This window comes from Ochotona curzoniae, unplaced genomic scaffold (assembly GCF_017591425.1).
Source record: "Ochotona curzoniae isolate NIBS_2020 unplaced genomic scaffold, NIBS_Ocur_1.0 scaffold_3208, whole genome shotgun sequence".
In the NCBI taxonomy this organism is placed as follows: domain Eukaryota; kingdom Metazoa; phylum Chordata; class Mammalia; order Lagomorpha; family Ochotonidae; genus Ochotona; species Ochotona curzoniae.
In genome coordinates, this window is record NW_024467106.1 from 23407338 (window position 1) to 23435157 (window position 27820).

General features: G+C 39.3%; 1 protein-coding gene across 4 annotated transcripts in view; it reads right to left on the reverse strand.

The window, feature by feature from the left end:
* Positions 1 to 27820, reverse strand: part of SLC44A1 (solute carrier family 44 member 1) — a 174986-nt gene that overhangs the window by 107111 nt on the left and 40055 nt on the right. For all 4 annotated transcript variants that reach the window (XM_040963874.1, XM_040963875.1, XM_040963873.1 and 1 more), the window contains exons 2-3: positions 14900 to 14989; positions 5955 to 6097 (exon numbers count right to left, since the gene is read on the reverse strand). In XM_040963874.1, the coding sequence (XP_040819808.1) occupies positions 5955 to 6097; positions 14900 to 14989 (233 nt within the window). The remainder of the gene's footprint in view (positions 1 to 5954; positions 6098 to 14899; positions 14990 to 27820) is intronic.

Sequence of the window (27820 nt, forward strand, 5' to 3'; positions counted from 1 at the left end):
ACAATGAGAAATTGAAATACTTTTTCTTTGCTATTTTTCTGAACAATTTAAAAAAGATATTTCTTTATTGGGAAAGCATACATACAGAGAGAAGGAGAGACAGAGTGGAAGATTTCCATCTGCTGTCTTACTCCCTAAGTGGCCGCAAAGGCTGGTGCTGAGCTGATCTGAAGCCAGGAGTCAAGAACTTCTTCTGGGTTTCCCACGCCGGTGCAGGGTCCCAAGGCTTTGGGTTGTCCTCCACTGCTTTTCCAGGTTATAAGCAGGGAGCTGGAAGGGAAGTGGAGCTGCTAGGACATGAACCGGCACCCATGTAGGATCCTGGTATGTGCAAAGTGAGAATTTAGCCACTAAGTTATTATTCTGGACCCTTTTCTTTACTATTAATAGGTTTCTTCTTTAAAAAAATTTTATTAATTTTATCTGAGAGGCAGAGAAAGAGGCAGATAAAAACAGAGGACAGAGTTTGAGAGCTGGCAAGTCGAGAGCGCAGAATATGCTTCCACTTGAGCCACCTGTCACTTCTTGGGGTGTTATGGAAACATGAATGGAGTCAGGACTTGAATCCCATCACTACAACAAGGAATGCAAAGTGGCATCTTAATCACTGAGAGGCCAAACACTTGTCCTTCTAATAGGATTCCTATAGACATCTGGCAATGAATTATTCTGGTTAAATAATAAATGTCAAAGGTTCCCCTTCCTATTTCTCTACTGACTTTCCTCCCTTCCTTTATTACTGACTGCAATTAAACAAGTTCTTATTAACTAACTCGTAGGTGCTCCAAGTTGGTGTTCCAGAGAGACAAACTCTATTTTTTTTTGAAAGATTTGTTTTTTTTATTACAAAGTCAGATATACAGAGAGGAGGAAAGATAGAAAGGAAGATCTTTCGTCTGATGATTCACTCCCCAAGTGAGCACAATGGCCAGTGCTGTGCCAATCCGAAGCCAGGAGCCAGGAACTGCTTTTGGGTATCCCACATGGGTGCAGGGTCCCAAAGCTTTGTTTTGGGCCATCCTCAACCACTTTCCCACGCCACAAGCACGGAGCTGGATAGGAAGTGGATCTGCCGGGATTAGAACCAGTGACCATATGGGATCCCAGCGCGTTCAAGGCGAGGACTTTTTAGCCACTAGGCCACGCTGTCAGGCCCAGAGAGAAAAACTCTAAAATGGCCCCATTATTCACAGCTCTCACTGTTCCTGACCTTACATAGTTCCTTCTTGTGTTTACATGGCACTTGCAATTTTCTTCCAACTAGCAGATGGCAAAGGTGGCAGACACCACTTCCTTGGTCACACTGCTTAAGACCATAGCTTCCAACCTGCTAATAGATCATCCTGATGCTCCTTCCTGTTGGCCCCGATTAAGGAAAGCCTGGGTAGCATGCACTGAGGTTGGCAGTGGCAAGGACCTAAGTCAGTAGTTCTCAAGGAATGTCATGCTATTAATAATTGTATGAGCTTGCAAGGGGACCTTCACCTCCTGTTACGTAGCTGACAACCTGACAAGAACCTAGTAAGAGACTATAAAGCTAAGACCATCCAGATTCCTGAATCACAGAAACTGAGATAGAAATTATGTCTTCTTCTATACTCCTAACTTATATTGTTACCTAACAATGGATAACTAATACAGACAGATGAAAAACATACAATATAATTAGAAAACAGAAGGCAATAAGATAACAACCAGGTCAGGAAAATTCAAGTAATCAAAGTAAAGGATGCTCAGTAGAGGCTACGACTGGTTTTAAAATGTTTCATGAAGAGCTTACACTATGAGATTCACCCCAAGTGTTTCACAAATTCAGATTGGCAGATAGGTAGAAAGAACAGCATTTAAGTAGCATCAATTGAATGTCAAGGACAACAATAAAATCACACTGAGGAACATAAGAGCTGACTGAACAGGTGAAATGGGTTCAGACTGTGGGAGTCCTGCAGCGGCAGGGCTGGGCGGGCTCACCTTTGACACTATTGATATCAACACTAAAGGAAAGGCTCTTGAACAGGAAAATGACAAAATAAAAGCCCTGTGTCGAAGAACTTAATCCTATCACAATACGAAGGATGCAGGGATTAGAGACAAGACCAAGAATAGATTTGTTAGCACAACAGTCTTCCTGAGAGCTAATAAACATGTGGAGGGAAAAAGGTTCATATTCTTTAATAATCAACGACATGTGAATTAAAACCATGAAATACCATTCTTGGTCTACCACATTAGCAAAGAATAAGACCTAGTAATACTAGCAAAGATAAAGTAATCTTAAACACTGTTGGTGAGAATATAAATGGAATAGTCTTTTATGGAGGGCAATACACATTAATAATCTTAAAGCATTCAGAACCTCAGACTTAATAGTTCACTTGTTAGAACCTATTCTACAGGAATAAATTTATACACCCACTCAACAATCATTTACATATGTGCCCATATATGCAGGACTGAACTAGTCCCTGAATAAAACAGACTAACCTTCTCTCATGGGATTTACAAGGCATCTGCACAACAAAAATGAAAAAGCAAACATATAACTACACATAATACAGCACACAATGAAAGAATACTTTTTCCTATCTGGTTTAAATTTTGAGCTGAAAAGTGACTTCTCCGGGGTATGACAGTGATACTAGGAGTTGAGGATGAGTAAAATTTACTCATGTTATAAAAGGGAGGGCAAGGAAGAGTTGTATTTAATACCTTACATAACTCTTTTGTGGGTTTGTTCAACAAGTATGTGCTAAGGTCCTAGTGGGTAGCAGGAACTCTACTAGGGGCTGAGGGAGAAAATTATTAAGGTCAGGGCAAGGTAAAGGCCTTTAAACACAGGTTTAAAAATACAGAAATGGAAGAGCCCATAGTTTATAATGAAGCCAAAGAAATGTGAGGAAATCAGTGTAAAAGATGAAAGTCAATTAATCTGGAAAGAGAAAGAAGGGAGGAAAAAACGGTAACAAACACAAATCTAAATATTATTACTTACCTGAGAAAGACATGCTAAAAAAATGTACCATTCGCTTTAAAAATTACCACTTATAGGCAGAAATATTTGGATGGACTGGTGCTAAAAAGTTATAATGCAGAGATAAAGTAGATTGGAAATAAATTTTACATATGTACAGGAATTAAGAAATAGCTATACCCAAGAAACCATGCCCTCTGAAGCCATACACGAATAAATTTTGACCACACTAAGTATTCAAAAAGAAAAAAAAAATCACTTCCTTAAAATGACAGCAAGTTCTCTTTCCAAGGGGCTCAAAATGTACACGGCACCATCCAAGGGTTTGCAATCTGTTTTGTGACCAGATGGGCTGCTGCAAGTTTAAGTGTGAAAAGTGGTGCTGACACAGCCCTTATGGTGAGGATGTGCTTGGAGACTTCACGAAGCCATTAGGAGTGCCATAACAATGAATCAAGCGAACAATGGTTCAGAAGGAAGAGGCCTACTCCTCTTCTCTTCACTTATCTAAATGGCGATATTCTAGTTTCGGCACATGTCAACAGCATTAAACAGATGTCACCTACATAAAACAAAGAGATGCAGAATTCTGCGCTATTTTTGAAATTTTGATGACTCTACAATGATTTAAAAAGAGAAAGTAAATAAATTTAAAAAGTAAGGTGGTCTTGCCACAAAAGAATAACACACAGGTCTCACATTTATGTTAATTTCCTGAAGCAAACTTTTTATTTGTCTGAAAGCCTGCAAGTATCTATCAAAAGAAAAGTTTGGGCTCAGTGCAATGGCTTGGTGGCTAAATCTTCACCTTGCAAATGCTGGGATCCCATATGGGCACTGGTTCATTTCTGGGCTGCTCCACTTTCCAATACAACTCCCTGCTATGGCCTGGGAAAGCAGTAAAGGATGGCCCAAATCCTTGGGATCCTGTACCCACACAGGAAACCTAGAAAAAGCTCCTGGCTCTTGGCTCTGGATTGGCTCATTTCCGGCCACTGCAGCTACCTGGTGAGTGAACCAGAGGACAAAAGATCTTTGTCTCTCCTTCTGTGGACATTGTCCAAAACAGCTCATGGACAACCTACAGGCCTTAGGATACAGACTAATTGAACAAGGAGAAGCCTGCACAGTGATTGTTGTAATTTGTCAGCTCTACTCTAATGGTAGTATGTATTGAAAGAGGAATTAGAAGTCTTTAGGCTCAAGCTGGATGGTTTTACAATCTGCATTACCACCCAGTATTTGGGAAATAGCAAAATACAATCTTCCCTTCTGAAAAAGTACTCCACCTGTAATTCGTTTCTTTCTAATTTTGCTCATATGGATTGATAAATTTGTCTGTTTCAGAGGTCAACTATTTCTCAGAGTAACAACGACGTTGCAGGGCTCACAGCCATTGGCACTGACTGGAAATTATCATGAGCTGGACCAATTAGAGGAGAAGAGAGTGATTTCCAAGATCTACACCCCTAATCAGTAGGAAGTAGCTATAGAAAATGTGATGAATCTTCTTCCTTCAGTAAGTCTTAGATTAAGGGTCAGAAATCTGAAGAGGAAATGAAAGGAACAAGTAGATAGCTACCTTAGGGTCATGAGCTGGAAGCCACACACACTATTTAACTACCTGTTAATCAAATAATTTCTTCCCCAGAATGTACTCCCTCTCAACTGGGACCACTCCCCTTTTTGGGCTCATAAGGAGCCTGGCAACAGGGAGAGAAGAAGGTGGGCCCTCTGTTCCTGCGGAAGGCAGAAAAAGTTCTCTCTCTACCTTTTCCCTCCCTGCTCCCCAAGCTCACTCTTGGGGAATGTGTGTTTGTGGTTTGCTTACCTTTTAAATAAATGTTATTTAAAAAAAATAGAAGGAAAACTTATAATTTGCAGTGGATACTCAGTTGCCTCCTAGTCAGGTGACCCTCAGAAATTTGCATCAATATCTCTATGCCTTTGTTACCCTTAGCTGAGGGTGCATAATACATTGATGACTATGACAGCTCATCTAAATCACTATTGTCAGTGAAAATTTTACTTCCACCAAAGAGTGGAAAAGCTCTGAGAAATGATCAACTGATTTGTTTCTCAAGTTTGTGAAATTATCAAATTAATCTTATACTTTCCAAGAGCAGCACAGGCTTAACCAACAGACTTATATAATAATAAGCATAATTGCTATGTAATAAAGTCCTGGAAAATACTTTACATAACCTAAAATATATTTTTATTTAGGCTTTTCCTAGAGACTTCTTTAATTGTATTGGTTAACCTGTTACCTTAAAATTAGCTTTGTTATTTCTGAAGATCTAAATCAATAATTGAAATGTCTATCAGTGTAATATGGACATAAATATACAGGTTAATCAAATATGTTGGCATCACTCACAAACCTACTAGATGAAATATTTTTCCCATAGGTATTAGAAATGAAATTACAGCTCCTCCAAAAAAATACAATTTAGGAATTTCATGGCATCTAAAAGATGAATATTGAGAATTCAACGCAAATTTTAAAGTCTGGCAAGGAAAATGCAACCCTTAAAAACTGAAAACTAACGTTTTTACATGATGCATCACATCATATTTCCTAATCATTTCAGCATTTCAAAATCTATTATCATCCCTCTGACTGTCATCAAGAATAATCTTACAGGGAAAAAAGTACTTATTTTCTCAGTTAAAACTTAATGTGCAACCTAAAAACTTTACTGAGAAAATGGAAGATAAAAGTCATTCTTTCAAATCAAGCCTTTACCCATTAAATCCTAATTGGTAAATCATTTGACATGGCAGCTAATTTCGGTTCTTGGACAAAATTTGTAAGCTGAAAACAGGAATGATTCAAGAGTACATTAAAGAAAAACTGAAAATACCAAGAGTCATATAAAATTATATTCAGTAAGATATTATCTTTGAAGCAGTTTTTGAAAAGCAGAATTTTTCCCTGTGCCCCTCCAATCATTTCTTCACCATCATCAAGTCTACTCACTTCCGCTGCGTATGGTCCATGCCACTGTTTGGTATTGCTTCCAACTTTGCATTTTTCTGCCCACAGATATTTCCATAGCTGTCGTATCCTGACACTAGTCTTGCTGCTGCACCTGTTGCTACTGAAAAGCCACAAATAAATCCCTAGGAAAGAAACAGAAAAAAAAATACAAATAAACCATTTCAATAGCAGCAGTCACCACTTGACACACAATGAGCTTCTTGTGTCTGTTCAGAGAACAAAGGTCTATCTTTCCTTATTGTAAATACTATTCCACTGTTTTCCTCAGATTGCATATGAGTGGCACAAAGAACTCCACAGGGAAACACTATTTACCACATAACAAAAGAATCCCAAGCTTTTACTTTGCATGTTATAATAACAACTTCTCTATATTGAACATCTGTACTGTTCTGGGCCTGTACCAGGTTCTTACTAAAGATTATCTCTAATCCTGTGACAAGGAAACTAAGACCAAGAGAGGTTAAGTAAGTTATCCCACATCATGGAAGCTAAGGAAAGATCAGGAAATAAAATCAAATGATTCATTCTTTAGTTTTATTTCACTGTAAAGGGATACTGTTAAATAAACAACCTAACCAAAGTAGAAAAATCCAAAGAACAATAGGCATGTGGGTTTGGAATTATCCTCACTGTAGCACATTCAACCCTTCTGTTTCTTCCTTGCAATAAACCTGTATGGAAAACAAAGAATTACAAACTGAAGCACTGCCGTGTTCGCACTATCATACACTGAAAGAGAATACAAGGCATTGGCTTTGCACTGTGCCAAGGCCACTCCATTTCAGGCTGAGTATGCTTCGTTACAGTGCCAAAGCAAACATCAGACACTTCAGGACCACACTGTGCTTGCTAAGCCGAGCCATGATCTGATCAAAACAAAGCCAAGAAGCCCACACCCAACTGCAGGCTACTGGGTGTGGGAGCTGGAAGTCAGTAGATCACCACCAATAAAATGATTGCATAAGAATGTAAAGACTGAGATTAAGAAGTATTCTTGCAAACTGGTCATTAAAAGGTTGAGTATTTGTTATCTCTAGTAACAGCTAAAAATACAGATTATCTCTGACTAATTCTTCATGGCTAAGCCTCATGAGTAGTAGGTATCTAAACAGCCCTGCAAAATCACAGACCCACACTATACTCATTCTCAATTCTTTTTCACACTGTGAAAAAGGAGACTCAGTAGAGACCAGCTCTGACTTGTTGCCTCTTCTCCACTTCTGGCCAAGTTACTTCAACATTCTGCCTGTATTTACTCAAACGTATGTAGCTTATTACTCTATTATTATGTAAGGACTAAATTACACAATCCATTGATATTGCAAAATGTATCTTGTACACAGTAAGAGTTCAATAAATTTAAATTTTCATTACATGTTGTGATAGAAACAAGAACATGCTATAAGGGCTTGGAGGTCAGATGAGACTGCATTATCAACAGAATACTGATGACTCCATGTTTCATTCCATGACCTTGGAAGAAACTTGTTTAATTCTCAGTGCCTCAGTCCACTCATTGATAACTTGAGGCAAAAACCATTTGCCGCAATGGTTGTTGGAAGAATTATTTGAGACAACAGATAAGAACTGTAAGTCTCAATAAATATTAGCATCTTTCTCCCTCACAGCAGCAGCTAACTGCTGTAGCTAAGGAAAGGCATAGCTGGTCAGTGCTTACGCATTCACATGCAACTCTCCCCTAACTCCTCCAAGCACACTGAAGGGCAATCAGTCCTACCTCATAACTTTAGTCCAATAGTAAAACATGGGAAAATATTTAATCTTACACACACACACACACACAAGTGCAAACTGGCATACTGTGTTAAGCACACCCCAGGATCCAATTTAAGAACACCTGCACTGAACAAAGTTTGAAAGTAGGGGTCAATATGAGGTCATTCTTTCCAAGAGATTTTTATAGCAGGAAGCATCACAGAGTAATAGAAAGGGAATGGACTTAGTATTCAGAAAGACCTGGATTCAAACTCTTAACTGCCACTTAACTGCCTGTGTGATTTAGATCCAATTACCGCCTTAGACTGTTCCTTCTTCACCTCTAGCACAGAGTAACACCATCTATCTCACTGTCCACCCAAGAGGGCTAACTGAGGTAACACAAACACCAATAAATGGTAGCCTTGGTGGTAAACCCAAATGGGAAAGTCATGCCAAAGAGTGTGGTGATGACAATTGGAGACTAACAAAAATCCTTTTAGTTCTCTATTTTAGGACAAAAATTTCTAGGAGAAAAGTAAGAAGTAATGTTAGTAGTTTTTGCTACTACAAAAATATTTCCAGACCACAATTACAATTTTCTTCCACTACTAGTCAAGAACAGCAAGGCTACTGCACAATTAAAATGTTATGTTCTTTCATTTTTTACAGGAATGTTCTTCTTATGTTGGTTGACTATGCTATGTTACAGATTCCTTTAAATAGCTGCTGATATCCCTTCCTATTTTTAACAGCACTGTTGGGCATGTGGATATTTTTCTTTTTCATATTTGCCTCACATCACTCTGGGATGCAGGCAGGGTACAAATTACAAATGGAACATATATATGCTAAAATGGGACACTGACATATTTTCACTTAGACCACTGAAACTTCTAAGTAGCTTCCAGAAGCATGAGAGTAGAGAGGGCAAGAAATCTCAGAATGGGGAAAGGAAAGAGATTAGCAAACTAATAAGGCGGGAAGAAACCAGGGCTATAATCCAAGGGACCTCCCATATGGTAGAAGAACTGACAATGGGGAACTAGGCCAGATATAATTAAAAACACAATTTGCTTCAAAAGAAAAATTCTATAATCCAAATGCAGGAAGCAATGTAGTTTCAGAGGAAAAAAAAATGTGGCACATTAAAATAAAATAGAGTAAGAGAAACTTTACAGAATACACTCAGTAGTTTAAAGGCTCCACAGAAGAGAAGAGGCATTCAACAGAAGAAAATCACATTAATGAAGCAGACGATAAGGGGGATGAGGAAAGCTTTTATAGGCCTGTGGTGGGAAGCAATCACTGGAGAAAGAGTAAGCCTTTCAGTAAGGAAGAGAAGCAGGGCTAAAATGTTAAAATGACTGAACTGTCGAAGTGCTTTCAGGACAGCTATTTCGAGAGGGAGATAGAGAAAGAGAGAAGAAGCAGAGAAACATACTCAAAAACAGGAGGTGATTAGAATAAAATGAAGGCATACAGCAGCAGTAGGTCAGAGGCAAGAACCAGTAATTAATATGTACCTAAGTGGGAGAAAGCCAATATGCTAATGAATGAACTGTGTTCATTTTCCCTTCATTGCACAAGGTCTAGCCTTAATTAAGAGCATGTTCATTTTCATTTACTATTAGGTTTGTATGAGATACTTATTTCACAAATATGAGTGCATTTCCCATCTAAAGTCATTAATAAGCAACTAAGCAAGGCAGAAGGACTTAGTTCAGTTTGGGGGACGTAGGGTGGTCAAAATTCATGTGTGAGGAGTAAGTGTGTTTATGAACACAGCAAATGCTTCCAAATCAGGGCTGGTTCTGCAGCATCACCTACTACCTGCAATATCAGCATGATATGTGGGCACCAGTTCAAATTCAAGCTGGTTTACTTCCCACCCATCACTTTGTTAATGCTCCTGGGTAAGCATGAGAAGACGGCCCAAACACTTTGGTCCCTTGACTCATATGGGAGATCCAGAAGATTCAGGCTTCTCACTCTGGCCTGGTCCAGCCCTGGCCACTGCAGCCATTTGGGAAGTGAGAAAACTGATGGAAGCCACTCTAACTAGTTAACTAACTGAATAAATGTTTAAAAAAAAATTCTTCCAAATAAAAAGATAGGAAGAAAAAAAGTAATATTTATGGCCTTCTCCAGGAATTAATAAAAAAAGAACCCAATTTTCTTTTTCTCCAACACCACCTACTTCTCTTTACCCAACTCAACAGTGCTTAGAACCAAGCTCTCACTGATTTACAAAACTTCAAAGTAACATTTGGGTTTTATTCCTCCTCTTCTTAAAGATTTTATTTATTTATTTTATTGGAAGGTAGAGACATACATAGAGGAGGAGAGACAGAGAGAAAGATCTTCTGTCCATTGGTTCACTCCCTAAGTGGCTGCAACGACAATCAGAGCTGAGTCAATCTGAAGCTAGGAGCGAGGAGCCAGAAGCCTCTTCAGGGTCTCCCATGCAGGTGCAGGGTCCCAAAGCCTTGGGCTGTCCTCAGCTGCTTTCTCAGGACACAAGCAGGGAGATGGATGGGAAGTGAGCAGCCAGTATACGAATCGGTTCCCATATTGGTTCCTTGTGCATGTGAGGCAAGGAGTTTAACCACTAGGCCTTCTCCTCTTCTTTAAAAACAAACAAGCAAACAAAAACTTATTTTATTTTACATGAAAGCCAAAGTTACAAAGAAAAAGAACAGAGATAGATATATAGAGAGAAATCTTCCATCCACGGTTCACTCCTCAAATGGCCAATGACTGGAACTGGGACAGTCTGAAACCCGGATCCAGGAGCTTCTTCTGGGTCTCTCATCAATTCAAGGGCTTGAGCCATCCTCCACTGCCTTCCCAAGCCAGAGGAAGGAGGAGCTGAATGAGAAGTGGAGCAGCTGGGATATGAACCAGAGCTCACGTGGGCTGTTGTTGACACAGTATTTTCTTCTGAGAACCCTGAAACAGGCAGGCTGTTAGGATCCAACACATTGGAATGATTAGAAGGTCTGATGCAGATTTCATTTTTATGAAAAAAATAATAATAATAAAGATTTTTTTTGCCAACCTGCCAAGCATTGCCTTAAAACTCCTGGTGATGCCAGACAAGCAATTAAAAACCCTGAGCTGATTTCCTAACTGGTCACAAGGACTGGAATAGATTAAACTTTAAAGCCATGTCATTCTTCTTCCAAAATTCCAGAAATCTAACAGGAAAGCAGATACAGAGTAAAAAATTTAAGAATAAATCTGGTTTACTGCATTTGGTTGACTACAGTGTTTAAGGGGGGAACATTCAGGGTAGATTTTTTTTTAATGAATTTAACTGAACTCTATTCTTAAAAATGGCTAAAAGTCAATTTTATAATATGTACATTTTACCAGATTTTTTTTTAAATGGACTTAAAAGAAAGTAGGTAGTCTCTTGGATCAAGTAATCTAACAGTCATTTCTACCATGCTGTTCCTCCTACTTTACAACCCTGGCCAAGAACAGACCATCAAAGAACGGGCTAAGTACCGCAGTGCACCTCTCACTTTGTGCTATATGCTCAATAACAGTTAATGAGGTAGAAACATCATGTCACGGAAACTAGACCAAGGCTGTAAAATAAAAAAGCCCTTGAAATCAGTCTGCAGGGACAACCTGGGCAATGATGTCTCCTGAATCCAATTCTATTCCAGACCTTTGTCAAAAGTTCATGCCCCGCATTTCTAATCACTTACCCTTACTCACAAATTCTACACTTCCAAAGCTCATTCTTCCATTCCACATTTCCCCAAATCATTTCCCTTTCTGGCATATACCCTGTCTCCACTTACAGCACCTTTATCTATTAGACTGCACATTTAAGTTACAAAGTGGGAGGGCTGTTTAGTATCCTCTCTTCAGGTTTCTGCCCCTCATTTTGGCTAAATCCACTTTGGAGGAAGAGGCAACACTGAGTCTAGGACACTGCTAGGACCACATTTTACTGACAAGTAAGGTGACTACACCTTACAGACCAACATCTTCTTCTGTTCCTAACTCCTGACAACAAACTAGGGTCTATCTGTTGGGACCCCACCGTTTTCCTCTTTTCTCCTAAGGTCACTGATCTCTATGCCTTTGTTTCTTTATCTGTAAAATGGGGATGATGCAGCATGCACTTTCCTGAGTCACTATGAGAATTAAGTGAATTTGTATGTGTCATGTGCTTAGAATAGCATCTAACCCATGCTAAGCTTCAACAACTGTCAGGATAAATTGCAGAGTTCCCTGCATCATCCATGATCCATGGTGAGTTTCCGTTAGGGCCATCCAACCTCCTCTCTTGTAGTAAACTAATCTAGGCAGATTTGGTCCAGCTGGATCTGTTCTCTCATCCTGTTTCAGGCATTCCTAATGGGTAGGATCATTAGCCCACATGGTTCAGGCTTCATTCCACAAGTCACTTTTACAAGTGCATAACCAGGTAAGCATATGCTCACTAATTTCAAAATATTGATGAAAACTCAGAAATGGAAGTTGACAGCTCTCAAGAAGGCTTGTGTTGTAGTGTAGCAGTTAAAGCCACCATTGCAAACACTGGCATCCCATATGGCTGCCTCAGTTCTGATCCACCTCCCTGCTAATGGCCTGGGAAAAGCCGCAGAAGATTGTCCAAGTGTTTGGGCTTCTGCCACCCACACTGGAGATCCAGTTGAAGTTCTTGGATCCTGCATTTAGCCTGGCTCAGCCCTGGCAGCTGTGGCTATCTGGGGAGTGAACCTATGGATGGAAGTTCTCTCTCTGTCTTTCCCCTGTGTTGCTCTGACTTTCAAATGAATAAATAAATCTGGGGGGAAAATGCCAATTATCATCATCTTTGAAAAAAAATTCCAAATTTTAGATAATGCAAACACAGAAAAAACTTTCAAACTTGAAAGAAATAAATAAGAAACACAAATACTAATGAAGAAAGAAACAGATGTAAATATTTAACTGTAAAGATGAGTGAAAGTAATATTTCAGAATGTGTAATAGCTACTGCAAGGAGTTGGAAAAGAACTACAGAGAAAGACAGAAAATAAGGAGATTGTTACAAGATGACAAAAATAACCTGTAAAAGCAACAGAGATGATCAGGCCACTAGTGAAAGTAACACAACAGAAAGCTCCGGTTTCCAATTTTGTCTTTGCTACTCCTCAGGCAAGTTAATATTTAATCCTCATATATCTTATCTATAAATCAAACACAAAATATATCTCTAGGGTAATGGGGAAATTAAATGAGACAAATACAAAACACTAAGCACACATTCATGCTCAACAAACTGATGCAAGTTTCTTCTAAATAGTGCTACACATAGTATGAAATCCAAAGGGGTCAGGAGACGAAACTTCTAAAAATCATGTAAAATAGTCTCAGGTGCCAAAAACATGGACCATGACAGACAACAATATCTACATGGCACCATCTCTAATATTAGCTCAAGTCTCGGAAAGCAATCCATTAAAGAATCATTCCAAGATTATAATATTATGCTATCATTTAAAAGTACACACAGTGGGTCTTAATTATCATATAGAAATCAACATTATATTAATTACCATTACATTAAAAAATTTCAGTAAACAACTTCTTAGAAGTCACCCCCAAATCAGCCTATTAATGACTATACTTTCCTAAGCTACTATAGCACATAACATCAAAAGCACCCCAGGCAGCATGGTGCTGTTTATAAACATCCTTTTGAAAGGTCAGCTGCCATTTGTCCCAGGGTGGCATTCAAGGGGTGGGGTGGATGTGGATCATTTTTTTCATCAAAGAATCTTTTCCACTCAGCACGACTACTCTTACATGCTGCATTTCAGCAGACAGTTCATTAAACTAAGTAAACTCCCGAACAATATAATGTGTAAAATGGAAAATGGTTATTTTGACCTTTTCTAAACCTCCTGAATCTGGTGAAGCTACCCTTTTATGTTTAAAATGAACATTCTTTATTTTTACTGGATTTAGTGTATCTATTAAATTCCATTGTGTTCTTGCCCTTGGTTCAGAGGCAGAATTGGGATCTACCACTATGGTTACCCACCATGATTAGGATTGCCATATGACTCACAAATGTCACTCATAAGGTGGGTGATGACGAAGAAACATAAAATAAGATTTCCCGAGAGAGCCTCTACAAAAGGCATGGGGACACAGAAGTTAGAAACAGACAGAGATAAGACAAGGCCTCTGGAGGAACAAGAGATGCAGAGGTGGAGAGCAACAATGTCCCAGTGTCCACACTCAGGTTCTGTTCCTAGCTCTGCCACTGACAATTCATGCAGCAGGAAATGGTAAACAGCTGTTTTCTATCTTCACTCCAGGAGCACAATGCCAGGGACACCAAACACTGAAGCCTGTGCAAAAACCCTTGCAGGGTAGACAGGACAGGCAATTAAACAAGCACATCCCATCACCCAGCACCACTTCGTTCTTGATACTCATTGCAAAATTACTACATCTCTTTGGCTCCAACCAAGAGGTGCCACTTAATACAGTGATAAAGTCCTGTATGAACAGAAGTGAAAAGGAATGATGATCAACCACCCCATTTATGATGAACAACAAACAAACAAAAAAAAGTGTAGCTATCACTACCTAAAATTCTCTAAATTTTTAAAGGAATACTGAGTCACTGAGGGGACTTGTTTGACTGGGTTAGGTAACTAATCAGGACTCATGGCTCCACGGCTGCTACTCTGCCTACCCCCATGAAGATCACTGTTCAGGGAAACTTGGTCAAGTGATCTAGCTTTCACCAGAATACTACTTGCCCCTAAATTTCAATCCCAATTTTTATGCAAGGAAAAAAATTGCATGATGTGTGTACTGGGGAGGGGGTGGGAACCTACTTCGATTTTACCATAGGTCCTCCAACTATAGGTAATACTCTTATATTGAGGTATACAATATGTATACACACACACACACACACGGATATGTGAAAAAGGCCATGGAAAATGGAACTGAATGATAAGTTTATTTTGGTACAAAAATTCTGAAACGTAGATTTTTCTTGTATGCACTCTTTATACATTTTTATGGAGACTCCCCTTATATGCATGATTTTTTTCACCAACATAAACTGATCTTTTGATTTCATTTCTTAAAGGTATATAATCAGGTTCCCTCTTTAAATCAGCTCCCCCCACTGCTTCAGACCATGAGCTCAGCTCTGTGTTTGGAGGCTTCCTTACCATCCCAATGCAGAAGAGAATAAAGAGTAGTAGCCATGGTAAGTCCGTGCAGCTACGGTCCTCCAGCGGCTTCCATTCTCGTTTGGAGCTCTAATAGAACATAGAAAGGAAGAGAGTGCCTGTGTTAAGCTGAGTTAAAATGAAAGATATACAAATACATCATTTATATGTATCCCCTTCAATACCAGATAAGCTCCTGCTGAACTTATAAGACACAATTCAAACATCTGTCACTTGTTCCGTGAAGGTGGCACCAAATTCTTTGGCCAATGCTCTGTTGCCCATTCTCACCACCCCTACAGGCTAGGCAGGGGTCCAAAGCTTTTTTTGGTCCCTCTATTAAAGTAGTCAGCATAGTAAATTTCTGATTTTATTTATTTTTTTAAAGATTTATTGATTTTTATTGGAAAAGCAGATTTACAGAGGAGAGACAGAAAGTTCTTCCATCTGCTGGTTCACTCCCCAAATGGCCACAACAGCCAGAGCTAAGCCAGGAGCTAAGCCAGGAGCTAGCAGCTTCTGGGTCCTGCTCACGGGCAGAGGGACAAGGTATTGGGCTATCCTCTGCTGCTTTCCCTGGCCATAAGCAGGAAGCTGGATTGGAAATAAAGCAGCCAGGACACAAACCAGCAACCATTTGGTATGCTGACATTTGGAGGTAAAAGATTAGCTAGCTGAGCCAACACCTTGGCCCCAATTGCTTTTATGTAATACGTGGCGTCCATTGTAGATTCTGTGCCTCTCAGGGAAGAAGACCAGACTAACTTCTCAGCATCTGATATGATGCCCTAAGTTCATGACATATAGTGAGTAAGGATCATGAATAAACAAATAAACCAATTCTTCCAACTTCAATATTATTGCCACTCTTTTCTTTGTATGTCCAGATGCTACACTTAGAAAAAAAAAATAGGCCTTTTTTCTCTTTTTAAAGAACTTGCTTCTAAGAAGGAAGACCATCAAAATGAATTCTTATTCAGGCAGAGATTCTTCTAAGTTAAGTAAAACCCAAGAAGGAAAAATTCAATTTTTATAGACATATCTGAGCAATTCCTAAACCACTATCTGTGCATTCGCATTTTGCTCCTAGAAAATGTTGGACTCCGGATCAAACAAATGCTGTAACACAAGAACTAGAAGAAATCTGAAAGTTAATTTGCAAAGTATTGAATGGAATTTTAATTGCATTCTTTTCTTACTGCAATAGTTTTAGGCTCTTAGGTCAGCTTACAATTCCCTTTTAATAAAAATGTAACTGAACTAATACTTCTGAGCTTTCTAGTGAGTCAGAATCCTTAAGTCTCACTCCCTCTCCTAGAAACAGAAAGCAGATGAGGGAGGCAGGCAGTTACCCTGGGAAACCCACAGGAAAGGCTTCTGCGACAAAAAGACCGAGGGCCTCCAGTGGTTTCCAGGACAAGATACAGAAAACTATCTAGGGAAGCCCCGGCATGGGAAAGGACTGCAGATAAGGGAGCCCTAAGTATAATTAGTACTGAGTGCCTGCAGGCTCTTTTCCTTCCTCTAGAATAGTAGTTTTCAATTATGCGTCCTTTGACAACATGATGAAAGTTACACATCCTTTTTCTTTGGAAAATAAGCATTTTCATCAATTTAGGGCATGAGGCTCCAGGTTAAAAGAACAAACTTAACTTTAAGGGGCTGGTGCCTTGGCACAGTAGGTTAAGCTTCCCCCTGCACTGCAGGCATCCCCATATGTGAGTCAGTGAGATCCAGCTAATTCACTTTCTATCTAACTCCTTGTTAAGGTACCTAGGAGAGCAGTGGGGAGACTGGAAAAAGCTACAGGCTCCTGGCTTCAGACTAGCCCAGCTCTGGCCATTGATGTAATTTGGGAGTAAACCAGCAGATACAGATCACTATCTTGCTCTAACCTTTAATCTTTAAAAATGCATAATCTGCTTAACCAATAATGAGGGCAGAGAGTGAGTTACAACTATGTCTTTCTGATCCCTAATGTGTTAAATAGACAAATGCCTCGTTACTGCCTTACCATGTTCAACTGCTATTACAACAAAATCTCAGCTTGTTCTGACACCCACACAAGAAAACAAAAGAGCACTAGTTAGTCATGGGGGGAAAAACCTTACCCGAATGCTCTAACTAGCATTAAAAACCAAGAAAGGGTAGGCAGGTTTTTTTTCCCCAGAGGAATACAGCACTGTAGCACGATGCATGAAGACCTCCCTGGCTGAGCCATTAGTTACTTTCAAAATATCAGATTCATATAGGTCCCTTCATCTCTGAAGGTACAAGGAAGGAGTTACTGGATCTCCTTCCAATTTCAAAAAGTCTATGATCAGAAATGCACTTCTGTGAAAACATTTGGGATGGATAAGTAAATGTGACATTCCTTGTGTTACTACAAACAAGAATGCCTGTGTTATGGTCTGTATTTTGGAAAACAATTACTCAGTATGAATAGAGACGTTTCTTTGTATTAAATAATTTTGTTCTTGAATAACACTCATTAGAGTAAAATCACAATCAGACCATTTGAACATTTCTTCAACATTCATTATATTTACTGTATGGCAATTTATAGAGCAACAGCTATTTAAAAATACTCTATCTTAACAGTATGTATGGAAGATGTGCAGAGGTTCGGCCTCCGGTTGACTGAGCAGTTTCTTTATCCACAATTATTTTCTTTAGCATTTTTATTTCACACCAAAATTCAGTTTGTCAATGCTTAAATTTTCATCTCTAGTATGCAGTCATCAACAGCTCAGCAATTCAGTTCAACTGGCTGTGGAACATTTTTTTGACAAATATATGAAAAATCTCTCACTGGGGATAAAGTCAGGAAAGGATGGATGCTACGCTTGAAAAGTAACCAAGTCCAGAGCTGAAGGGAAGCTAAAAAGGAAGGAATGATCACCCTCTTTCCAACAGAGGAAAGCTTACCACAGTGGGTGTGTATTACTAGAAAGGGATATTAAGGATAAAATGAGAGTGGTTTTTACCAAATAAAAACTCAATTCATGGCTGTTAATATTAGTGATAATGTTTGCTTTTCATCTAGTATTAAAGAATCTTTTTAATACATGGAACTTTCCATCAAGAGAGATTTTTTAAAAAGAATATTAAGCTCCCCTTTACCCTAATTATTTACTAAAATTTTTACTTTATGACCTTCATTTCATTTTAGCTATCATTTTAATGCTCTCAGTTATTACTATTAATCATACGCCAGACCCAAAGCTTTACACACATTGTCTTCTACCTTGAAAACAGCACTCTGATGGAGGCATCCATCTGTGGTTCACAAATGAAGGAACTCAAGGTCAGAAGCTAAATAAACAGCCCAAGGTTTCACAGCTGTGCAACTGGAATGTGAACCCCAGTCTGTGACAAGTCAATTCCAATGAGACCATTACCCATTATCCCTTTGTATACTCAGCAAAGAGCAACACTCTACTAGAGTGTCTTCACATGGCAAGATTTTGAAGCTAAACCAGTCACTTGACATCCTTCACTTGCAAAGAAAGTGAATGAGATGCATTATGAGCCATGGAGTTTCTGAAGAGTCAGGAACCCCCAAAGTTGACAACTTAAATGACTCCTTAACAGATTTAACTAAGTCACAACCAGATTTAACGCTTTCTGTTTCTTCCAATTAAAATTCCATATGAAGGTAGCATAAGTAAAATGTTTTTGTAAGAGCATTTTAAAAACATGACTTTATTTCTTCTCAGATTCTACATAAAATTAATCAATGAAGGTATAGATCACCATTCATCAAAGAATCTTGCAATTTAGGAACTCAATAAAGAAGATAAAAGTAATGATATAGTCTAAAACCTTAGGAAGAATGAGAGCCACAAAAGGGAAGGGAAGGGACTTCCCCAAAAGAACACTATTATCTATGTATTATATGCCATATATAATTATATATTATATAACATATTATATATCTACTATCAATGTATAATATATGGCATATAATATAATCATATTATATACTATAATTATATACTATACATTGTATATACATAGATATTATGTGCTATATTATACACACAATAGTGTATATACAGTGATATATAACATTATATACATTATATAATATCTATGTATCATTTGATTTTCAAAACAATTCCAGCAGATATTATTAAATATTCCTCTTTGCTATATCAAAAATTCTGTGCCACTTTTTGTTTTGCCAACCAGAAGAGTAGAACAAACTTGTATTCAAAGCAAAAGCTGGGAGGAAATTTGATAGCTTTAATGAATAAATAATATGGGTTTATTTGAAATGGCTTAAAAAATATTCCCAGATTTTCTATTTTGTAGAAATCAAAACCGAAAATCAAAGAAAAGAGAAAGATGTTAAAGTTCTATACCCAGAGAAAATGTCTCTGAAATGAAGACTTTTTTGGAAATCTGAGAAAATGTATTAGCAGCAGATCTGAACCACAAAAAAATGTTAAATTAAGTAGGAGGAAGATGACATTAAATAAATTTGGAAATTCAAAAAAGAAATAAAACTTCCAGAACACAAGTACAACAAATTTTTTTAATTTTCTACAATAATTTTTTTAAGTTTTTTAAAAATAAAAGTGTGAAGATATGTAAATAACAGCATCCACATTAGAATTCTTTTCTACATTTATACAAGATTGATATTCCAGAAGGCAGAATTAAAATTTATAATACAGATTGAGCACTCCTAATCCAAAAATCTGAAATATTCCAAAACCCCAAACTTTTTGAACAGCACGATGCCACAAGTAGAAAATTCCTACCATGAAAATTTGTTTCATACCCAAAATTAAAAATCAACCTTTAAGTTATGGTTAAGAATGTAAGTTATGTGTGAAACATGAAATAATTTTGTGTTTTGCTCTGGGTACCATAGTCAAGGACTTTATGTATACACAGATATTCTAAATCCAACACACTTCTAGTCTCAAGCATTTTGGATAAGAGAAATTCAACTGAACTAGTATCTCTGATCACTAAAAGATAATTCTAGGTCATTCCACAGCTGATATCTGCCTACTGATTAAATTACACTCATACCCTTAAAGTTAGTCAGGAACAGTGTAACACATCTTTTATACCTTCCTATATTTTATACAGTGTGGAGATCTAACATTTTAGCTTCCATGACGTCTCTTCAAGAAATTATGATACTGGCAACTGCTCCACATTTACTATGAGCTCTAACAGGTAAGCCCAAGACCTACCACTGAATTTGCTATGCTTGAGTAATGATCTAATATTTATGAAAAATATTAATCTAAATGTCCATGTTATTTCAAATAAGTTATGCTGCGTAAATATATTTGAAGATACTGGGGGCACACAAAGCTTAGGACAAGTGATAGATTCCAAACAATTAGGTCAAATCTGTTGTCACTGAAGGGTATTAGCAATACTAGGGCAGGCAAGGTGGACCGAGGCCAAGGGGCCAATTAAGAAGGAAAAGGCCTGGCAGAGCTGTGTCTAGGTCACAGAATTAGGTAGGGCAGGATTAGGAAGATATAAAAAGATCAGACGGGCAATAGCAACAATCCAGATTTAAGCAGAGAAGAATGAACTAGGTAGGCCTCAAAGATGGAATCTGGTAAGTCCAAACCCTGTGGTCTGGCATGTGTACAGCAGTGAAGTCATTTCCTGGGATCTACGTCAGGGTAGCAGAGTCCTGGCTCCTCTGCTTCCAATCCTGCTACCTACTCTCTCTCTCACACACACACACAATGGGAGGCTCAGTGCTTGGGTTTCTTCCACACACACGGGTGATTCAATGCAGTTTCTGACTCTGGAATTTAGCCGGGTTCAGCCCTGCCTGTTGTGGGCATTTGGCGAGTGAACCAGTGAAGCTTTCCTGTGTGTACTCTCTCCCCCTTGTCCAACACACACAGCGTTTCAAACAAATATTTTACATAATCAAATACACCCAGGTGCTACTTAAAAGCAAAGATTGTTCTCTACCTCCTTTTTGTATGCTGTGCTGTTAACATCTTCTGACTTCTCATGAAGTATAAAGCTTCCTGACTCACACAGCAATTAACAGTTAATGTCTCATGAGTCTTTCCTTGATATATCAGGTTTTTGAAGACATGCTTTTCAAGTAATGCAAAATGTACTACAAAAATGTTATAGCCAGGCCCGGTGCCGTGGCCTAGCGGCTTAAGTCCTCACCTTGAAAGCCCCGGGATCCCATATGGGCGCCGGTTCTAATCCCAGCAGCTCCACTTCCCATCCAGCTCCCTTCTTGTGGCCTGGGAAGGCAGTCGAGGATGGCCCAGAGCTTTGGGACCCTGTACCCATGTGGGAGACCCAGAAGAAGTTCCTGGATCCTGGTTCGGATCGGCATGGCATCGGCCATTGAGCTCACTTGGGGAGTGAATCATTGGACGGAAGATCTTCCTTTCTGTCTCTCCTCCTTTGTGTATATCTGGCTTTCCAATGAATAAATAAATCTTTCAAAAAAAAAATGTTGTAGCCATTCTTGCACTTTCTGGTTCCTCCACAAAAAAACTTGATATTCCAAAGCAGCTAAGGTAGCACCCCTCTGCCCCTCTCCTAACCGTCAAGAAGGCAGGTCAGACACAACCCTGGTACCAGGGTTTTGTGAACAATGCTAAACTAGAGACAAGTAAAAAGGACCAAAGTTGGGGAACCATTCAGCAAACACTTTTTGAGATCTGCTGAAATTACCTCATAAACTTTTACAGCTTTTTTTTTTTGAGACAAACATGAAAATGATCCTTCAGTATCTAAAATAAAATGTATTTGGGCCCCAAACATAGGAAAATTTCTTACTGGCTATGAAGGAGAAGCATTGACTGCCAAATAAGACTGTTACACTATGAAATGTTTTGTAATAAATAAAGAGAGCATTGCTTGTAAGTTTTTTTTTTTTTTAAATCAGCCATTTCTCACTTTGTATCAAGATATCTTTATATACTCAAGATTCAATGGGTCCAATTAGGAACAGGCTTTGCAGTTTTAGAAATGAGGAAAAGTAGTTTCTTTGTTTTCTGACACAACTAGTGTAAAACTACATTTACCAACCTATAAAAATAATATTTTCATGTAGATAACATTGATGAGATCCACCCTGGGTACTATCTAGTCACCTACATGCAGAAACTTTGCAATTTATAATTTCTTTCTTTCTTTTTGATAGAGACAGAGAAAAAACTCTTATTTGCTGATTCATTTCCCAAAATCCCATAACAGCTGGGGCAGAACTAAGGCCCAAGATGAAAGCCAGAAATGCAATTCAGGACTTGCATTCCAATGGCTTGAACCCAATTACTTGAGCAATCGCCACTGCCTCCCAGGAACTAGAGTCAGACTTAGAGGTGTGAATCAAACCCAACTACTTCAACGTGGAATGTAGTCTCAACCAGGAACTTAACCACTAAGCTAGATGTCTACCACTACAATTTGCAATTGCTGGCAGGATAAACCACTCAGCTATACTCCCAGAGTAAATCAGAAACAATACATTCAAAGCAACAATAAATAGCAGACAGGGAGGCTGGTCCACAGGAAGAGCAGTGTTGCAGAGTAAGGTTGAGCCAGCTAGCAAATAAAGGCCAAAGTCCAATACCACTGGGACTCCAATACCACACGACTACAGAACTAACTACAGCCCCAGTTTCCATCAGTTCAGTGACACACATATTCATTACTAACAATGAAGTACTGAAGCTTAGAAATCAAGGCTACCTTTTGACAAAGTCATGGACACATGACTACATCCTCACAAGTTGGCAATAAGGTAGGCAATTAGTTAGCAAGAAGCTGGTTGGCCAGGACTGGCTTAAAACCTGGAGCCCATCACTAACAAGCCTACAAAAGCCAGCTTCGATGTGTGATCAGATATTTGCACCCAGATCATTGATGTCTTTCTCAGGATGACTCTAAAGGCCAAAGCAAGCTGACACACAGCCTCTCACCCAGGACAGATTCCTAAAAGAAGTCCTTGGTCTGCACTGGCTTATTAAAAAATCTATCCTTTCTGCTTTAATTTTCTTCTTGAACTTCCTGGATAAATAGACAAGCTCCAAAACAGTCTCTTAGTTTTAGCAGCTCTGTGGTAGTTTTCCACAGTCCCAGCTACTCATTGACATCCTACAAAATCCACTGTAATAGTCACTGAATGAATCTATCTCCAAGGTCACCAGCACCTAGACATTTGTGATTCAAGTACATGTGTGGCAAACATCTGCCTTGGTGTAAGGACTTTATTTTGCTCTGACCAATCTGTTCTACACAAAACCTTCCAATATTAAAGACAAATAGTTGCACACTCAGAATTTTTAAAGCTCCCTCCAAGGACATACTGCTTCATTAATTCCCCAATATGCTTTTATTTGCACAGGGAAGTAACCAAAGAATAAAAGAGCTGATGTGTATCACTTTTTGCCCCTGCCTGCAATAGAGTGAACAGATGTGATGAAGCTGGATTGTAATAAAACCTGCAAACAAAACCATGTAATATGATTTTTCAAAGACATTGCTTGTCCATTGGGAAAGCTCTGCCAAGGATTTGAGGGTGTAACTACTTAAAGTTACCCTAACTAATCTGTTTCATTTGCTAAGTCTGGGGGTAGCAACTTATAGAAATAAATAAAGATAGAAATAAATGCATGATTTTAACAGACAGTTAAAGCTAATAAGATACATTGAGTGGATACTGGTACGTGTGTCCAGCAGCTTTTCTTAGTTCATCAACCTTATGCTAAATCACATTCATTCCTATAAAAGAGGGTTGCAGCTAGTTCTACTTATAAGTTATGGCTCCACACAGCAACAGAAGGATCATGAGAGATATGTTCCCAATGACTTTATTCTTCCTACTCTCTTCAAAAAACCCTGAGGAAGGGGAACCAGCATGATGGCTCAATTGGCTAATCCTCAACCTGCAAGCACCAGAATTCCATGCTGACACTGGTTTGTGTCCCAGCTGCTCCACTTCCCACCTAGTTCCTGCTTATGGCCACGGAAAGCAACAGAGGACAGTTCAAAGCCTTGGGACCCTGTACCTGTGTAGGATGCCCTGGTAGAAACTTCTGGCTCCTGATATTCCCTGTAGGCAACAGGGAGATGGGTTTTGTTTTTTCATCCAGTCTACTTATTTATGACATTTAATTGATGAGTTTAAGCCACTTACATTCAGGGTGGTAATTTGGTCCTGTCACTTGAACAACAGGTTAATTGTTAATTGATTTAGTCCTCTTCTATTCTACTAGGATGTTCTTCACATTCACCTTTGATTTTGGTGGGCACTATTCCTCTTCTCTGTCAAGAAAATATCTTTAAGTATCATTTGAAGTGTAGGTTTGGAAGAGCAGTATTTTAACTGTTCATATCTGTGGAAGAATTTTACTTCATTTTCAAAGACAAAAGAAAGCTTTGCTGGGTACATTATCCTAGGCCAACAATTTTTTTCTTTTAGAATCTGGAATATGTCACTCCAATCTCTTCTGGCCTGTAGAGGTTCCTGTGAAATTAATTCTACATATCAATTGATTTTTTTCATGTGCACAATTAAGGGTCTTTTCTTTATGTTCGATTGAAGAAAGCTTGATTATCACGTGTCGTTGTGTAGATCACTTTTAGTCAACCCTGTTGGGAATTCTGGGCCCCTCCTGGATGTTGTTTCCCAATTCTTCCTCCAAATTAGGGAAGTTGCCCTATTATTTTATTAAATGCATTTTTAAGCCCAGCTTGTCTTTCTGCACCTTCTAGAACTCCCATCATTCTTATATTAGGCCTCTTAATAATGTGTTTCAATTCTTGAATACTTTTTAAAGCTTCATCCAGCTCTACTTCCAGTTTTTTGTTTGTTTCCCCCCGGTGACAGAAAATATCTTCTAATTTCAGATTCTTTCTTCTGCCTCCTTCATTCTATTTTGAAGACTTTCCACTGTATTCTTCATTTCTGATATATCAGCTTTCACTTGATTAATTTCCAGTGTGACATATTCCTTGAATTCCTTGAACACCTACTTTACACACTTCTCACTATTGATAATAAGTTTTATAACAAGTGTTTTGAATTCTGTATCCCCCATTTTCTCAATGTTTTCCTCAGTTAACTCTGAGGTTGGCCAAGGCTTTTGCTCCTTTGCAGGGGAGTCTTCAGCAATATTCATTGGGCCTGTGTCTCTTCTTTTGCTCTTGGTTATTGTCCTTTTGGTTAGCAGATTTTTCTCCTTGGGGCAGGTTTCTAAGCTGTGTTATCCACAGGTCTACAATGTGATTTTACTTAATGCAGTTAGTACACGGATCTTTGTTTGCAGTCAGTTGTGCCACTCCCTTCAGTGAGTTCCAGGTCTGGATTCTTATGTTAGACTTCCACCATTGTCTCTGTAGCCCCAGCTCCTGGCTTACCACTCTCCACCTCCTGTGATATGGAGCTTAGGCTGCACTGTTGTCTGTATTACCTTTGTCCCACTTCTGGTTCAAGTAGTTCCCAGGATTAGTGAGAACCAGGTGTCCTATATAACTAGGTTGTTGTTGGTGGTCATCTTAAAGGAACCTGTTGGCCATTAGATTGAGGGCCACATGGATCTATTTTGACCCAGATGATGCCAAAGTCGGTAATATTTTCCCTGTGGGACCAATGCAATGCACTGAGCTCAGTGAGTTAGCTCCCAGCTCAGTCCATGTGCAGCTCACTGTTGTCCCTGCAGTTTTAAAGTTTTTCCACATTGTACAAAATGGCACCTGATGTGCCACTACTAGAATTCTTGATCTACTGGCCATCAGGTTCGAGGGCTACCTGGAGCTATCTTGGGTGGAACCTGTAGAAAGCCTGCTATGTTGTTGCAGTTCACTGAGGCAGAACTGAGCTCAGTGCATGCAGTCCTGTCCTATAACCTTTGCCTCCCTGCACAAAACAGCACCTAATCCGGCTCTAGGTCACGGATTGGGCTATAAAATCTACCCTGTTCCCACAGCACCCATCTAGGACCTGCCACTCTGTCTCTTCTCCTGGTCAAATCAAACAGAGCAGTAAGATGGGCAGTTCTTTGGGTTTGTCCCTTCCCATGTTGTAGTTGGTGGAGTTCCGGCTGCCAGTGGAGTTCAGATCACCACTAACTGAATGCTGCTGGTATATTGGTCACTGAAAAACCACGCCATTGTGCCCATTCTTCCCATCATCAGTCTCCAGGTGCTCCTCTGCTGTTGTTCTGTCCTTTCCTATTTGCTGAAATGTGCCCTCTCTGCTTCACACTGGCTAATGTTTCTCTGTTTAAGCATGTTCTTACCCTTTTCTGCCATCTTGATTCTCCCCAAGCCTATATTTTAAATTTAGTTCCAGCTACTCTGAAGTGAAACTGAGTGATTAAAATTATATAATTTAAGGTATACAACATGTTTTTGATATATATATATATACATTACAAGATCATACCTTTAAAAAATTGTATTGTTACTTATTTGAAAGGCAGGGAGAGTGGGCAGCAGGTAAGAGACAGGAAGAAACAGAAACAGAGGCCTTTCCTCTACTGATTCACACTCAAACAACAGCAATGGTTGGACCTGGGTTGGGCTGAAGTCAAGAACCAAGAGCTTCTTCCAGATCTCCAATTGCTTTCCCATGCTAATGAGCAGGTAGTTAGATGAGAAGTATAGAGGCCAGGACTTGAACTGGAACCCATATGGGATGCTAGTGTTGTAGGCTGTAGCTTACATATTTAAGGAAGATTGTAGGAAACTTCAATTTTCAAACCCACAATCAAAATAGTTAAAAGAAATCCATTCAGGGCCGGGCACTGTGGTACAGCTAACTAAGCCACAGTCTACAATACTGGTACCCTACATTGGCACAGGTTCAAGTCTCAGTTGCTCTACTTCCAATCCAGCTTGGAAAAGCAGCAGATGTCCAAAAGTTAGGGTGTCTACCACCCACATGGGAGACCCAAATGAAGTTCCAGCCTCCTGGCTTTGGCCCGACTAAACCCTGGATGTTGTGGCTATGTGGGAAGTGAATCAGTGGATGAAGATCTCCGTCTCTCCTTCTCTCTGAAACACTGCATTCCAAATAAATTAATTTTTTAAAAAAATCCATCCAATACATCTCTAGATAATAACACATGAAAGGCGCTATGCAGCAAATTAGGGAATTCAGGTACTTTACTTGCTGCTTTCTGCTGTCCCTATTTGTTAATTTACCTTCTCCATCTATGTGTTCTATTTTTTCCTCTTAGCCCTTTTATAAAACAACACATTTAAGTGTATGTATGATGAAAGGGTAGGATATACTGTATATGCGTATATGTGTCCATGTGAGGATGGAAAAGTGTTTTAGATTAGATTAGGCACTATGGTGCATTGGGTTAAGCTGCTGATTGGGACTCCCACATTCTGCACAAAAGTGCCTGGTTCAAGTCCCAGCTACTCTGTGCTTTCCATCCAACTCCCTGCTAATACACCCAGGAGCCAGTGGGTGGTAGCCCAAGTACCTCAATTCTTACCATGCACGTGGATGGGTGGAGTTCCCAGCTCCTGGCCCAGGCATTTTGGGAGCGAACCAACAAATGGAAAATCTCTCTCTGTGTTATTTTTTCAAATAAATAAGTAAATATTAAATAAGAAATACAGCAGTGAAGTAATGGAAATGCAGAAAAGATCATCAACATAAACATGATTGGGCCTCGTGCCGTGGCCTAGTGGCTTAACTCCTCGCCTTGAACGCCTCGGGATCCCATATGGGCGCTGGTTCTAATCCCAGTAGCTCCACTTCCCATCCAGCTCCCTGCATGTGGCCTGGGAAAGCAGTCGAGAACAGCCCAGAGCTTTGGGACCCTGCACCCATGTGGGAGACCTGGAAGAAGTTCCTGAATCCTGGTTCGGATCGGCATAGCATCGGCCGTTGAGCTCACTTGGGGAGTGAATCCTTGGGTGGAAGATCTTCCTCTCTGTCTC